A 12,524-nucleotide genomic window follows, 5' to 3' on the forward strand; every position below is an offset into this window, starting at 1 on the left:
AATTACATAAATGCTTCTGTTACTCTGAAATATAACTGCATGTGTAACTACGAAAACCATGAACTTAAAACAGGGAGTACGGGAGTACTGTTTACGCGAACACATGCCATTGCACTCCTCAGAGGCCCCAGGAGGAACCTTCAAAGCCAAAGGGGGTCCATTCAAGATGACTCCATAGGGATAAAGTCTTAGAGACTAAAGAAAATAAGAAACCCAGGAGAGTGGATTTGTTAACAATAGTTGATGTCTGTTTATGAAGAGCCTGGAGCAGTACCAGGCGTCTCTGCCGGTGTCCCTGAGATGCTCCTGGTGAGGCCTGACTGGGCTGCAATGGTGACATGCAGCAGCAGCTCGGCTCGGTTCATCAGGCTCTTCACCAGTGTCTTCGTTTTGGCCAGGGGGTGAGAGGGCTTCTGAGTGAGGGAATTCACTTCTTGGAGGAACTTCTCCCTAGAGAGAGAGACTGGGGTGGGTTTAGTTGTTCTCCAGCTCAGCCCACTCAGCGTTCAGGGACGAGGGCAACTAAGCAGTCACCTAGTGAACACTTCTCATCTGCCCTTTCTCCGTCCAATGGTTCTCTGTTTTAAATGCCTGTGCTACCTCCTGAGTGTTCAAACCAGAGCTGTGGACTTACCAGTGAGTAACTCTGAGTATTATCTGATGAAAAACCTGTAGTGTCCTGAGCACCAAGGCAAGAAGCCAGCTTGAAAGTGAGTAACATCACTAACCTCAGGGAGAGGACCATGTTTTCAAGATCATTTCCATCAAAGGAGACTTCCTTCATTGAACACAAAAGTTCTAGTTCTTTCATTTTGTTCTAAAGAAGGAAAAATCGAGAAAAGATGGTATGCATGACCTGCAAGAACCAAGCTTACTGTACACTTGTTAGCAGAGGCAGCAGTTGGGGCCGACCACCGCCTTTGGTTTGTGTACTCTGCTCCTGTACAAGTGAGACCTGCTTTTGTGTTTGTTTTGTTTTTTGAGACAGGGTTTCTCTGTGTAGTCTGGCGCCTGTCCAGGATCTCACTCTGTAGAGCAGGCTGGCCTCGAACTCACAGAGATCCTCCGGGTACTCGCTCCCGGGTGCAGGGATTAAAGGCGTGCACCACTGGCTGGTTTGTTTGCACTTTCCACACTGCAGAAGTGAAACCAGAGCCCTGGACATGCTGAGCAAGTGCTCTATCGTGAGGGCTATAGCCTTGGACCTAACTCTTTAGAGACAGCATCTCAATTTGTAGCACAGACTGACACTAAACTCAATCTTCCTGCCTTATCTTCTTGAATGTTGAAATTATACTTTTATTTGATAGGATAAAGTTTAAAATTTGCATGGTCTATTTTCTGGGGATTTCCAACTCAAACTGTATTTTTAAATTTTTCTTTTGATTTTTAAAGCTTGAAAGCAAAATTTGATAATGGTAATATCTTTTCCCTCTACTTACTTAATTTGCTTATTTATTACTGTGTGAGTGAGTGCCTGTGTGGAGGTTAGAGGACAAGTCCTCCTATCACACTGTTCTCAGGGCTGGAACTCAGGTTACTTACTAGGCTTGGTGGCAAGCACCTCAACCACTGGGAATCTCACCAGCCTAACAATGGTAATTTCTTTGGCCTTTTGACAAAGCTATCAACCAGCTTAAAACCAAGGACTTGTGTGCTAACACATCCTCCTGGCTGCTTTCATTTAGCCATTTAGACAAGGGGTCACACAGTATACAAGGTTCTGGAAGGAACACTACTTTCTCTGCATGCACGAGCGTGTGAGTACACGGCACCTTTGCTCTCAACGGCGTACCCCAGTGGGGACTCTCCCACTGCACGCACCTCATTAAAATGGTAGTCATAGAAGAAAGGCATGTTGTTCTCCAGCTTGCCCTGCACGGCATCCTCCACCTCACTTTGCCACTTTTGCTCCAGTTCGGCCACGCTCTACGGGGGTGGAAGACAACGGGCACACAGACGCCAGACAAAAGAAAGCAGGGACGATCATAAGCTTGGGATTTGGGCTAACAGCTTTGGAAACTTCTTAAACTTGCCATGAAAGAAACTGTTTCCAACAGTTGATACACACCACCCTTTTCACTTACCTGCAGCTGTCTCTCCATGGCATTGAGTTTTTTAAAGGTCTCTCCCATAATTTTACACAATAAATCATATTCCTCAGCATGTTCTTCCTGATACTGGAAATTGATCAGGGACTGCAGTGCATCAACCAAGTTCAAGTGCTTAATAACGCAGGACACCACCATTTCCTCCATGACATCAGGCTGAATCACTTCTCTGTGGTGACAATGGGAACCAGTCAGGTATATGGTACACTTAATTTAGCAGCACCATAAACAACAAGCTGGAAATCATAGGCTTTGACTCAAACACTGGTCACCACAGTCCTTGTGTTACACAAGAGGAAGAGATGGTGGCCCCGCAGACACTGTGTGCTAGCAATCAACTTAGTGTAGTAGTTAATAAAACTGACACTGTCTGATGAAGCTGAAAATCAAAATTAAAGGTATTTCCCTTCATAAGACTTGTATATTTTGAGCTAGAGTCATAGTACAGCTGGAAAAGGTCTAAAGCTCTTGACCAGACATTCTGGAAGCTGAGGAGCTGGTCGCTGGGTTAGATACATGAGTGCCAGTCCTTGGCAGACACATAAAAGCCCAGGTGACAGATGGGCAGTGATGACACACACTTTTAATCCCAGCACTTGGGAGGTAGAGGCAGGGGGATCTCTGAGTTCAAGGCCAGCCTGGTCTACAGAGTGAATTCCAGGACAGCCAAGGCTGCACAGAGAAACCCTGTCTCAAAAGAAAGAAAAAACAAAACACCCAAAGCCAGGTGAGGCAGCACACAGCTGCTGTCTCAGTGCTGGGTAGGATAGGTGGGTCCAGGCACTTGATGGGCTGCCAGCAACGCCAACCACTGAACTTCGTTCAGTAAGAGCATGCGGCTGGGAGTCATAGAGCAGGGGTATGTCCCTTCTCTGGCCTCTATGTACTCAACCATGGTGCATGCACTCCCACATACACAAAAAACAGCCACGGCACTATTCTTCTGATACGATGACTTCATACAGTACTGAGGCTGTGGTGTACAGTGCCTGTGTAGACCGGGTTATACAGAATACTGTTTATGGATGATCGGAGAGGGCTCAGTTGGAAAGGGGCTTGTTGCCACGTCTAAGAACCTGAGTTTGATCCCCAGGACATGCATGGTGGAAGGAGAGAAGCAGCTCCTACAAGCTGTCCTCCACCCGCGTGCCATCGTGTGCCCGTGAGGATGACCCCAGGTGAGGCAGCACAAGCACATCTGTGACTCTCAGACTTGGAGTCTCTTTCCTGAGAAGCACAAGGAATGTGTTCCCAGACTGCATGGAAATCAAAAGGAGACGCTGAGGTCAGATGGAAGGTCAAACTGTCAGGGGAAAGCTAGAACTTGTCAAGTTTCACAGGCATTGGAACTCCACGGGAAACTTGTTTAGACCCAGCTAACAGCCCCACCATTAGGACCCTCAGTTTCGACACTTGCGAAGAGGGGCTGAATGCCAACATTGCCAGGGCTGCCTGGCTGTGGCTGGAGGGCCACACGAGAACTGCCATGGCTCAATGCTAGCTGGTTGGCTCACTAAATACTCAGCTCATGTCCACTAACTAAACGTAAGGTTTTCGTACAATTGAATGAATTTTTTTATGGTGCTGGAGCTCAAACCCAGAGGTTATACACGATAGGAAAGCACTCTTCCTCCGCGTAAACTTAAAGTCAAGGGTCACTAGCTGGACATAAAATGAAACCTGGCCTCCCCACTGTCTGAACATACTTTATACTTGGTCTAAACTGAGGTCGTGCACGCCCAGAAATTTCCCTGAGCTTTATCATGATCCCTGGAGGCAGCCTGATCCGAGGCAGGTCAAAGTAGTTCCCAACAGGAGGCACAAGGACGTCCGAGGGGTAGGTAAATTCTCTGTCTTCCTCTATGGTCAGAGGCAGTGGAGACGGACTCGGAGTGAGGGCAGGGGAGATGACTCCGTTGGCCTCCACCTGCCATTGGCACCTGGGGAGAGAGAAGCGAGCTCTTCACTCCTCTTCTAAGATTACTGGAAAGCTAGTTGAGTGGCTGCAGTACATCAGACACAAGAAAGCTCACATGATGTGTTTAGTGTGTATCAGCAAACCTTCTCCAAAGGCTAACTGGAGCACTTGGTGGAAGTGCTCTTTTTTTTCTTGGGAATCTACATCCCTTCCACCATGTTCTTAGGAAACCCTGGGCCCCATAGTAAAAGCTGAAAGCATCACATGGTCACACCCCCCACCATGCCTCCCTTTGGGGCATCCTTCAACGGTACAGTGTTTGAACTGGAGAAAAAACTTACGCAGTTCCAAGAAAAGTTAGAGTAGGGCTGAGAAGCAGGAGGTGTCATTTTTATCCCATTCCTCAAATACTAAGACACCATGCATCTTTCCATGTGAAGTCTATTTCTGTTTGTGGGCAAAAGTCGCTCCATGTGGACTTTGTTACCTTTGTAAAAGTTTGGACCGCAATAGCTCCTGACAGGCTTCCTCTTCTTTGGTAATCTCTGGTCCATTGTACAGGATTCTTAACATGGAACAAGCTAACACAGACAGACCTAAGGCTAGGTCTACCAGGAAGGGCAAGCCTCCCGAGACATCCTCCGAGGACTCCTACAATGCAGACAGGGGCAAAGCACACACACAGTGTCAGTGGGCACTGGCAGAACACGGTAAGCTGCACTGCACCACACTGGACCATCCCCACTGGGTTCCACAGAGCAGCACCAGGTGCAGTACCCAACATCAGAAACAAGGGTGGTACTGGTGTGACCACTGAATGAGGTCTCAGCATGGTTTTGAGAAGTGAACAGCTAGGCAGACTTCTCATTAGAAACAGCACAAACCACACACAGGAAGCTAGGCTGCTTGCTCTCAGTTACACCTCCATAGTACAGACTGTTATTCTTTCAGTGAGCGCACTGAAGTTACAGGGAAATCCCGCATGCTTCCTGGGTAGCATCCCTTCTGCTTGATAAACAGGACAGAGAGCCCTGCCTCACAGGAGGCACATGCTGGCTGGCAGCTCGGCCTGAGAGGCTAGGCTCTGTGCTGGGTCAAGCTCTAGTAACCTCCAAATATATTAGAACCTGAGGGGAAGTCCCACTCCTAACCCAGAATCCAAATGCTTATGTCAACTGAGTGTCCAGCTGCCTTTGCCCTGCGGGAACATGCTAGAGCCGGGTCACCTCTCCAGGCCTCCAAGAGTGCTAGCCACAGGTTTCCGTGCTGCTGAACTGACTTTAGGTCCCAGCTCCTTTCATTCCATTCCACTCACTCCTGCTAGGTTTCCATTTGTTAATGAGGAGACAGATGAAGGAGTGCCTCATGTTCTGCCTTTTCCAAGGCAGGTCTAGCCTACATCACCACGGCACACAGGACAGGGTTGGGGTCAGTACCTGAGCGCGAACTGTGCAAGCAAAGCCCCACATGGCTTTGTCAGGAGTGTTGTGCTCACGGCCACTTCTCATCTCAAAGGAGAAGGTGACTGTATCGCCTTCAACCTTAAGATTTAAGGGGGAAAATTAACTTTAAGAAAGACAAACAATTTCCAAGAGAGCAATGTATTTCAGAGATTGACTTTGTTTTTGAGATAAGGTCTCACTCTGAATTCATGGTCCTCCTGTCTCAGCTTCTAGAGACCTGGATCACAGGAGTTTACCACCAAATCTCTGGCTTAGAGATTTACTTTATTTATTTATTTTTTATTTTGAGATAGGGTCTCTCTAGGTAGCCCTGGCTGTCCTGGAACTCACTATGTAAAGCAGGCTGGCCTCAAACTCACAGAGATCCGCCTGTGCCGTTTTCTCTCCTTATCTCTTTCTAGCCTCACATGTGTCAATGAGGAGGGCAAAGAGCAGCAGATCAAGATTTAGCTCACCCAGGCATCTGGGCAGACTGCTGTCGCTGGCTTATTAAAGTGTGCAACAGGCTAATTGTGTGTGCTACGGACAAGCTCAGGAAACGTGCTAAGTATATTTGGGTTAGTGAGCTTCTGATCCATTTGTGCTCTGGGTACACAGTAGTGAGTAGCTCAAAGGCTCAGGTGATAAAGCATGACCTAGTCATATCAGTTTGAGAACAGATTGTTCTTTTTCTTTAAAGGCCAAATTCATTTGAAAACATTAACTCAAAACTTTTAAATTGCCACATCCTGCTGTCCACATCCAGAACAGGACTCTGGGGGGACTGGCAGCCCAGCCCCCAAGGGAAGAAGCAGCAATGACAACTGCTGGCCACAAAGAACCCTGTGGATGGATTCAAGGTCTAGCATGGAAAGGGTCTGACATCCTACAGGCAAAAAGGAGGGTAATTCTGAATACAAGTGGGAAGGTAGTAGGCCTAGCAATCTGGACCCACCCTAATTATCTGAAGTCCCCACGGCAAATGCTCTCTGGGATTAGAGTTAGTCCTTGGCCCATGAAGAACCTATGGTCACCTTTCTTTTCTAGAAAGAGGTTGTGACTTGATACCATACCTTCACCAAGTCCTTCGGCCAACCAGTTCCTAAGACACTACGGCTGCCATATCCCAGAGTGTTGCCTCCATACTCAGCAACCTTCCTACTGTTTGTGTTTGGCCCCGCGTATATCACCAACTTCAAAACAGAAAATAGACTGTTAGACTGTAAAAGAAAAACAAAAACAACATCTACAAATAAAGAGGCTGCAAAAAATATTTGTAAAAAAACACATTTATAACCAGACACTGGTGTCATTATAATATAACTAATAGATCCTCATAGGTCTAACTGATACAAGTTTGTAGGCAATTAGCTGTTGGTATTTACAAGACAGCCAAAGAAAAATAATGACTAAAATTATTGCCAGGCATATTTCTTATATTTACAAAGCTCTACTATCACAGGGACATGAAGGCTTCAATAGTTACACTTGGCTATTGTGCATGTGCATTTCTCAAATAGCTATTTTCGTCATAGTTATCTGAAATCATTAATAAAAGGTGCAGTCTGGTCCCTTAATTCCTCCCCAAAATTAACAAAATGAGCTAATATAGGCGGGTTCTAATACCTAATACAAAATAAAAGCACCAAAAAAAAAAAAAAAAAACCAACCAAAATAAATAAATAAGGATTAAAAATGCAACAAAGTGAAAATAAGCCACACATTCTTAGAATGTTGCTCAATGGCATAAAAAGAAATGACATAAATATGGGCCAGGAAGGTGGCTGCTGCTTGTAGAGACAATTTTCATTTGTTAATACTATTCTCCTATCACCCACTTATATCCAATTGGCTGATGCTTTTTATTATTAAAGTGTGTCCACATGATATGTGTGCATGGGGCATGTGTGCCACAGCCCACGTGGGAAGGTCAGAGGACAACTCTGTGAAGTCAGTGCCCTCCTCCCACCTGTGTGTGGGTTTTGGGGGTCTATGCGAAGTCATCAGGCTTCTGTTTCACCAGCCTCATCTACTGGCCCTCTGGCCCTCACTGGCTCCTTTTCTAACATAAAAGAAAGAGAGTGACAGCTCACTTGGCATTCAAGTACATCCAGAGGAAACAGAGCTCTGGCTTCCATAACTACCAGGCCTGGGGGCTACAGTACACTCTGCCATACCTGGCAGCTCAGCTTGGCAGTGAAAGCTGCATCTTTAACCTGGTTCTTGGTCAGCTCGTGAGCTCACACTCTTTAGACCTCTTGCTGACAGCACCAGGGACCATGAGAAGAGTAAGCATCCTTGTGAATCGTAATTCTATGTATAGGGCAGGCACTAGTCAGTACACACTAGAAGATTCATTTTTAAAGGAGAAACGAATGATACCAGCTAATGTGGTAACTTCTGTTTGCATATGAGCACTGCAGGCACAACACTTGAACTAAGGAGACAAGCGAGCTGGAGCCAGGCTCTACAGAGCATCTTAGTTGCAGGCAGAGGTGAGTTTTGAGGACACATTTTCAACTCCTCCATACATCTGGGACTCTTGACTCTCCTAACATCTAACGGGGAAGAGGATTTCACATCTCTTGGTCATGTGTCTCACTATCTCAAGGCAGGTGTGGCTAAGTTCTTTCTTTACCTTTACCCTAAAAGTCTCCTGAGATGGGATAAGACCATTTGCCCTTCCTCTGTTCACAAAGGGCAGAGGTGACATGTAGCTGACCAGTGACATGAAGACAGAATGTGCAGTCTACTCTGTGTGTTCCTTCATTAGCCTTTCCTTATGAGTTCAACAGCAACAGCAGAAAATCCTGCCTTTTCAAAATAGCCATTAAGCCACCAGCTCCTCAAAATCTGTAGGTGCCTGAGATAATGACAAAAAAGAAAACACAAGCAGGTGCATCCGAACTTCTAAAAGCCACCTTCTTCCAGAGGACACATGAGAAGAGCTGGGCATTGAGACCTTTTCAGATGAACAGCCATCACACATTTACATGACTCTCACGAGGGGAGGGGAGGCAGCAGAGTCACAGGAAGTCCTCTGTCCCAGCTCATGGGCACGTACAGAGGCAGTGTCTACATGCCTAACAATCCTGCTCTCAGACACAGAGCTGTGGCTCTTCAGCTCCCTCAGTTCCTACCCTCCAAAGCACTATCTGAGGGGTCTCCTGCGAGGGGCCTACAGGCAGAAATCAGTCAAGAATGGCAGCCAGTGCAAAGGAAAAGCAGCAGCAGCAGCTAAGTTGAGGCAGCAGAGATAACCCACTCCTGCTTACTTTGTCATAGTCATATTGCGACGAGCATCTGCCGTCGAACCGTAGATACAGGCAGCGAGCTCCTGGGATGTGAACAGTCTCTTTAAACTTATAGTTGTCTCTGACAGGGTGTACTGTTTCCACAGTCTTCCCAGCAGCCCACGGGGCAGGAATCTTTAAGCCAGTGAGAAAGCCTGGCTCTTCCTTTTCTTCTAGCATTCTAAAACCCGAGAAAGAGAAAGTGGGGGCAGCTTAACAAGGAAAACAAAACAAAAACAAGCATAAACTGCAGAACACAGGTTAAGAAACTGTTTTAAGTTTCCCACAGCACACAGTGTGCCAACACCCTACAATGTAAGTATTGAGTAGCAATGGAAAGAATTTGAAAACACTCTATGCTCAAGTTTTTGTCTTCTGAGGAAGGCACTACATTACTTCTCACGCACGAGCTTAGAGCACTGCACATGCATTCACTACTCAAATTTCAAGGAGACCTTCACAACTCTCCTCAGAAGTTCCTGGGGTGGGTTGAAGATGGGCACTTGTGCCAACCCCACAGCCTCAGTGCTCGTGAAAGTGCAGCAACTCCCTAAGTCCCCAGCTGCATTCCCTGCAGTTTTACTCAGGAAAGGTGCCTGTGGAACCTCCTTCTCCATTCTCATCCAACTTGCAAGAACCTCGTGGAGCCTGAGGCTGTCCAACACAAACTGAAACTCTCCCGTGGGGCAGGAAGCCCCTTCCTTTGCTTTAGCTTCGTGGCAGAGCTGTGCTGACGGCAGCCATTCACTGCTCAGTAAAAAGTTAGGCCCAGCACCAAGGAGGCACATATTGGAGGGTCAGGTGTTCAAGGACAGCCTGAACTACACTGGGAGGTTTTAGCCAGCCTGGGACACAGGAGAATGCCTCAAAAGACAGGGGGTTGGGAGGGAGAGAAGGAAGAAAATAGCCAACCACACAGGGAAGTTTCTGCCATAAAAGGCTGGGATGGGAGGATCACTTGAACCCTTGCCCCCTTAAAAACAAGCCGGGTGTGGCGACACACACCTTCAAATCTAGCGCTCAGGAGGCAGAGGAAAGCAGACATCTGTGACTTTGAAACCAATCTTGTCTGCATAGTGAGAGTCAGGCCATCTAAGACTATATAGTAAGACCCTGTCTAAACACAAAACAATAACAAAAACTAACACACACACACACACACACACACACACACACACACACACACACACGAAATAATAATAGTAATAATAATAAATCTACCAAATTCAATGTTTCTTGTATGCCTCCTACTCTGAGAGTTTCAAATCAATTCTGAATATTCCCCTTCTCTTATAGGGAATGCAGTTTCACTTGTCCCTGTAAATTTAAAACATATCTATAGCTGCCTGTGAAACTCTGGCCCTGAAGTATCTTCTTTCTCAGTTAGCTAATCCTAGCTAAAAGTGACTCTTGTAAACAGAGTACAGACTGTAAGTAAGGGAGACACAGGCACATGTTACCTCTCATCAGGGAAGAGCCTGCACTTTGTGTCTGAGGCACCACACGGGGAACAGCCCACCTCGGCAAAAACCGGACACTGGGTTTTAAGCAGCAAGGCCGTCTGAAACACAAAACCATTTGCATGTCTTAACTGGGGTGGCTCCCAACATGGACTTAGAAGTCACACTTGCAGGCTTACAGTCCTGGCTATCCTCCTACTCTCGGGCACAACCACTAGTGAGTAGTGAGGCCACACACACACACAAACACCTTGAGTGCTTTCCTCCAGCTGGCGAGGGGACTCAGGACACTAGATGTGAAGCAGGCTGTCCAATGCTGCATATTAGCACTTTTACAGTAGGTCAGCAATCAACACTTGCTGGGCCCCAGCCACTCATTATGCCACACAAACATAGAAAATCTGTCCCCTAGCACATGTGGTTTTTTTGAGGACTTGGACGTTTTCTATGTTAGCATGCCTTCTGTGGCAAAGGGAGCTGTGCAGAGAGTGTGTCAGGGTGAGCCCACCTGGCTGGTGTAGAGCACCAGTTGCACCAGCTGAGGCATCAGGGCATCGGCCATGGTCAAGGTCTGCAGATTGGGGTGCATCAGGGAGGTCAGCAACACTGGGAGAAGGTGACCGAGCATAGTGGCCTTGGTCACTTGTTCCAAGCCTTTTAACCTACAAGTTCAGGAAAGCACACAGCCTAAGCAAGTTCATGCCTGGAGAAGAGCAACCATCACGCCCCATGCCCAAGAATTCCTCAAACACATCTCTTTAAACCAGTCAATTCCATCAACTTCCCAAATGCCCATTTCTGAGGGAGAGGGGAAGAAGAATGATTTTCAGCCCAGGTCATGGATCTCTGGGTCCTCACAGCACTTCATAAACGGGTCCTGAAATACTGTGACTTCTGTAAGTACTCAGAGCCCTTCCAGGTCTCTGGCCTCCGGTCTGCTTGCTTTGTATTGTGCCGAGACTCTGAAAGGAGGGATGAAGGGCTACAAAGTGGATTTGCCAGCTGACAGTCCAAGACCTCCACTCCTGGAATAGCAACTGAGGCTTATGTGCATTTTAGAAGTAGGCAGATCTGTTTTAATAACTTTAATACTGGCAAAATACACCTAAAATACAATTTATTATCCTAACCATTTTGAAGCATACATTTCAGGGTTAGAATAATGTACAAACATTATCATTGTCAATCTCTGTAACTATTTATCTTGCAAATCCAAACCTGTTTGGCAATAACTCCCCTCCTCCAGCCTCAGTAACTACCATTCAACTTCCTTTGTGTATTACTTTGACTACTAAATAGGCAGATTTAAAATTTGTCTTTAAAATCACTGTCTTAGTATCTCATTTCTCTGCTAGAAGGATCAAAGCCTGCCCATCTCTCTAAGAAAGAAGGGAGCCATGTGAGTTCTCCAATGTTACTGAGGATACTAGAGTTGAAAGGAGAAGTGGGCACCCCATTTTAGCATCCCCCATTACACTCCACCTATTCCCAAGCACTGAAAGTGGAAAATCAATGTTTTCCTAAGCCTTGGTGCAATGCCTACATGGGTTATAGTGTTTTCAGCCCAAATTCCTATCTGCCATCTTCAAATGGGCAACAACCAAGGCCATGGGACAGACACACTGAAGCAAAGACTACTGCAAGGTCACATGAGGTCAATGTAACATAAAAACACAGTGTGTGACTCATTTTGAAAAGCAAGGATGGCAGGGATTCTGTGGGAGGACCTGGTATCTGCAGAAGTCAAAGACAGTAAGCCTGAGGGACTATGTCAGTGCCACCTCCACCTTCTGTGTGGCACATAGTTATCTCTACCACTACATCACTTCCTCCCCAAAGGAACCAGGCACAGCATTGAGGCAAACGATTAAAAGGCAAATTTGAGCTGGGTATGGTGGTACACACCTTTGATCCCAGCACTTGTGGGGCAGAGGCAGGTGGATCTCTGGTTGTCGAAGCCTGGTTTATATATGAGTCCTAGGATAGCCAGGGCTATGTAGAGAAATCTTGCCTCAGAAATGAATGAATGAATGAATGAATGAATAAAAGAAAATTAAAACAGAGAAAGAGGGGCTGGAGAGGTGGCTCAGAGGTTAAGAGCACTGGCTGCTCTTCCAGAGGTCCTGAGTTCAATTCCCAGCAACCACATGGTGGCTCACAACCATCTGTGATGAGATCTGGTGCCCTCTTCTAGCCTGCAGGGATACATGCAGACAGAACACTATATACATAATAAATAGATAGATAGATAGATAGATAGATAAATAAATAAATAAATAGATAAGTAAGTAAGTAAGTAA

The 12,524-nt window shown here is 46.4% G+C and overlaps 1 protein-coding gene across 8 annotated transcripts in view; it reads right to left on the reverse strand.

Moving 5' to 3' along the window:
* The window catches only part of Hectd4 (HECT domain E3 ubiquitin protein ligase 4), a 177,548-nt gene that overhangs the window by 75,156 nt on the left and 89,868 nt on the right, over nucleotides 1-12,524 (reverse strand). For 5 of the 8 annotated variants that reach the window (XM_036171562.1, XM_036171557.1, XM_036171558.1 and 2 more), the window contains 11 exons: nucleotides 10,733-10,886; nucleotides 10,225-10,325; nucleotides 8,747-8,945; nucleotides 6,545-6,691; nucleotides 5,466-5,570; nucleotides 4,517-4,680; nucleotides 3,818-4,051; nucleotides 2,088-2,280; nucleotides 1,825-1,929; nucleotides 729-817; nucleotides 275-450 (listed from right to left, as the gene is read on the reverse strand). In XM_036171562.1, coding sequence (XP_036027455.1) covers nucleotides 275-450; nucleotides 729-817; nucleotides 1,825-1,929; nucleotides 2,088-2,280; nucleotides 3,818-4,051; nucleotides 4,517-4,680; nucleotides 5,466-5,570; nucleotides 6,545-6,691; nucleotides 8,747-8,945; nucleotides 10,225-10,325; nucleotides 10,733-10,886 — 1,667 coding nt within the window. The remainder of the gene's footprint in view (nucleotides 1-274; nucleotides 451-728; nucleotides 818-1,824; nucleotides 1,930-2,087; nucleotides 2,281-3,817; nucleotides 4,052-4,516; nucleotides 4,681-5,465; nucleotides 5,571-6,544; nucleotides 6,692-8,746; nucleotides 8,946-10,224; nucleotides 10,326-10,732; nucleotides 10,887-12,524) is intronic. The other 3 variants (XM_036171561.1, XM_036171563.1, XM_036171560.1) reach the window with 1 other exon arrangement.

The sequence above is a fragment of the Onychomys torridus genome, chromosome 22 (assembly GCF_903995425.1).
Source record: "Onychomys torridus chromosome 22, mOncTor1.1, whole genome shotgun sequence".
Taxonomy (NCBI): domain Eukaryota; kingdom Metazoa; phylum Chordata; class Mammalia; order Rodentia; family Cricetidae; genus Onychomys; species Onychomys torridus.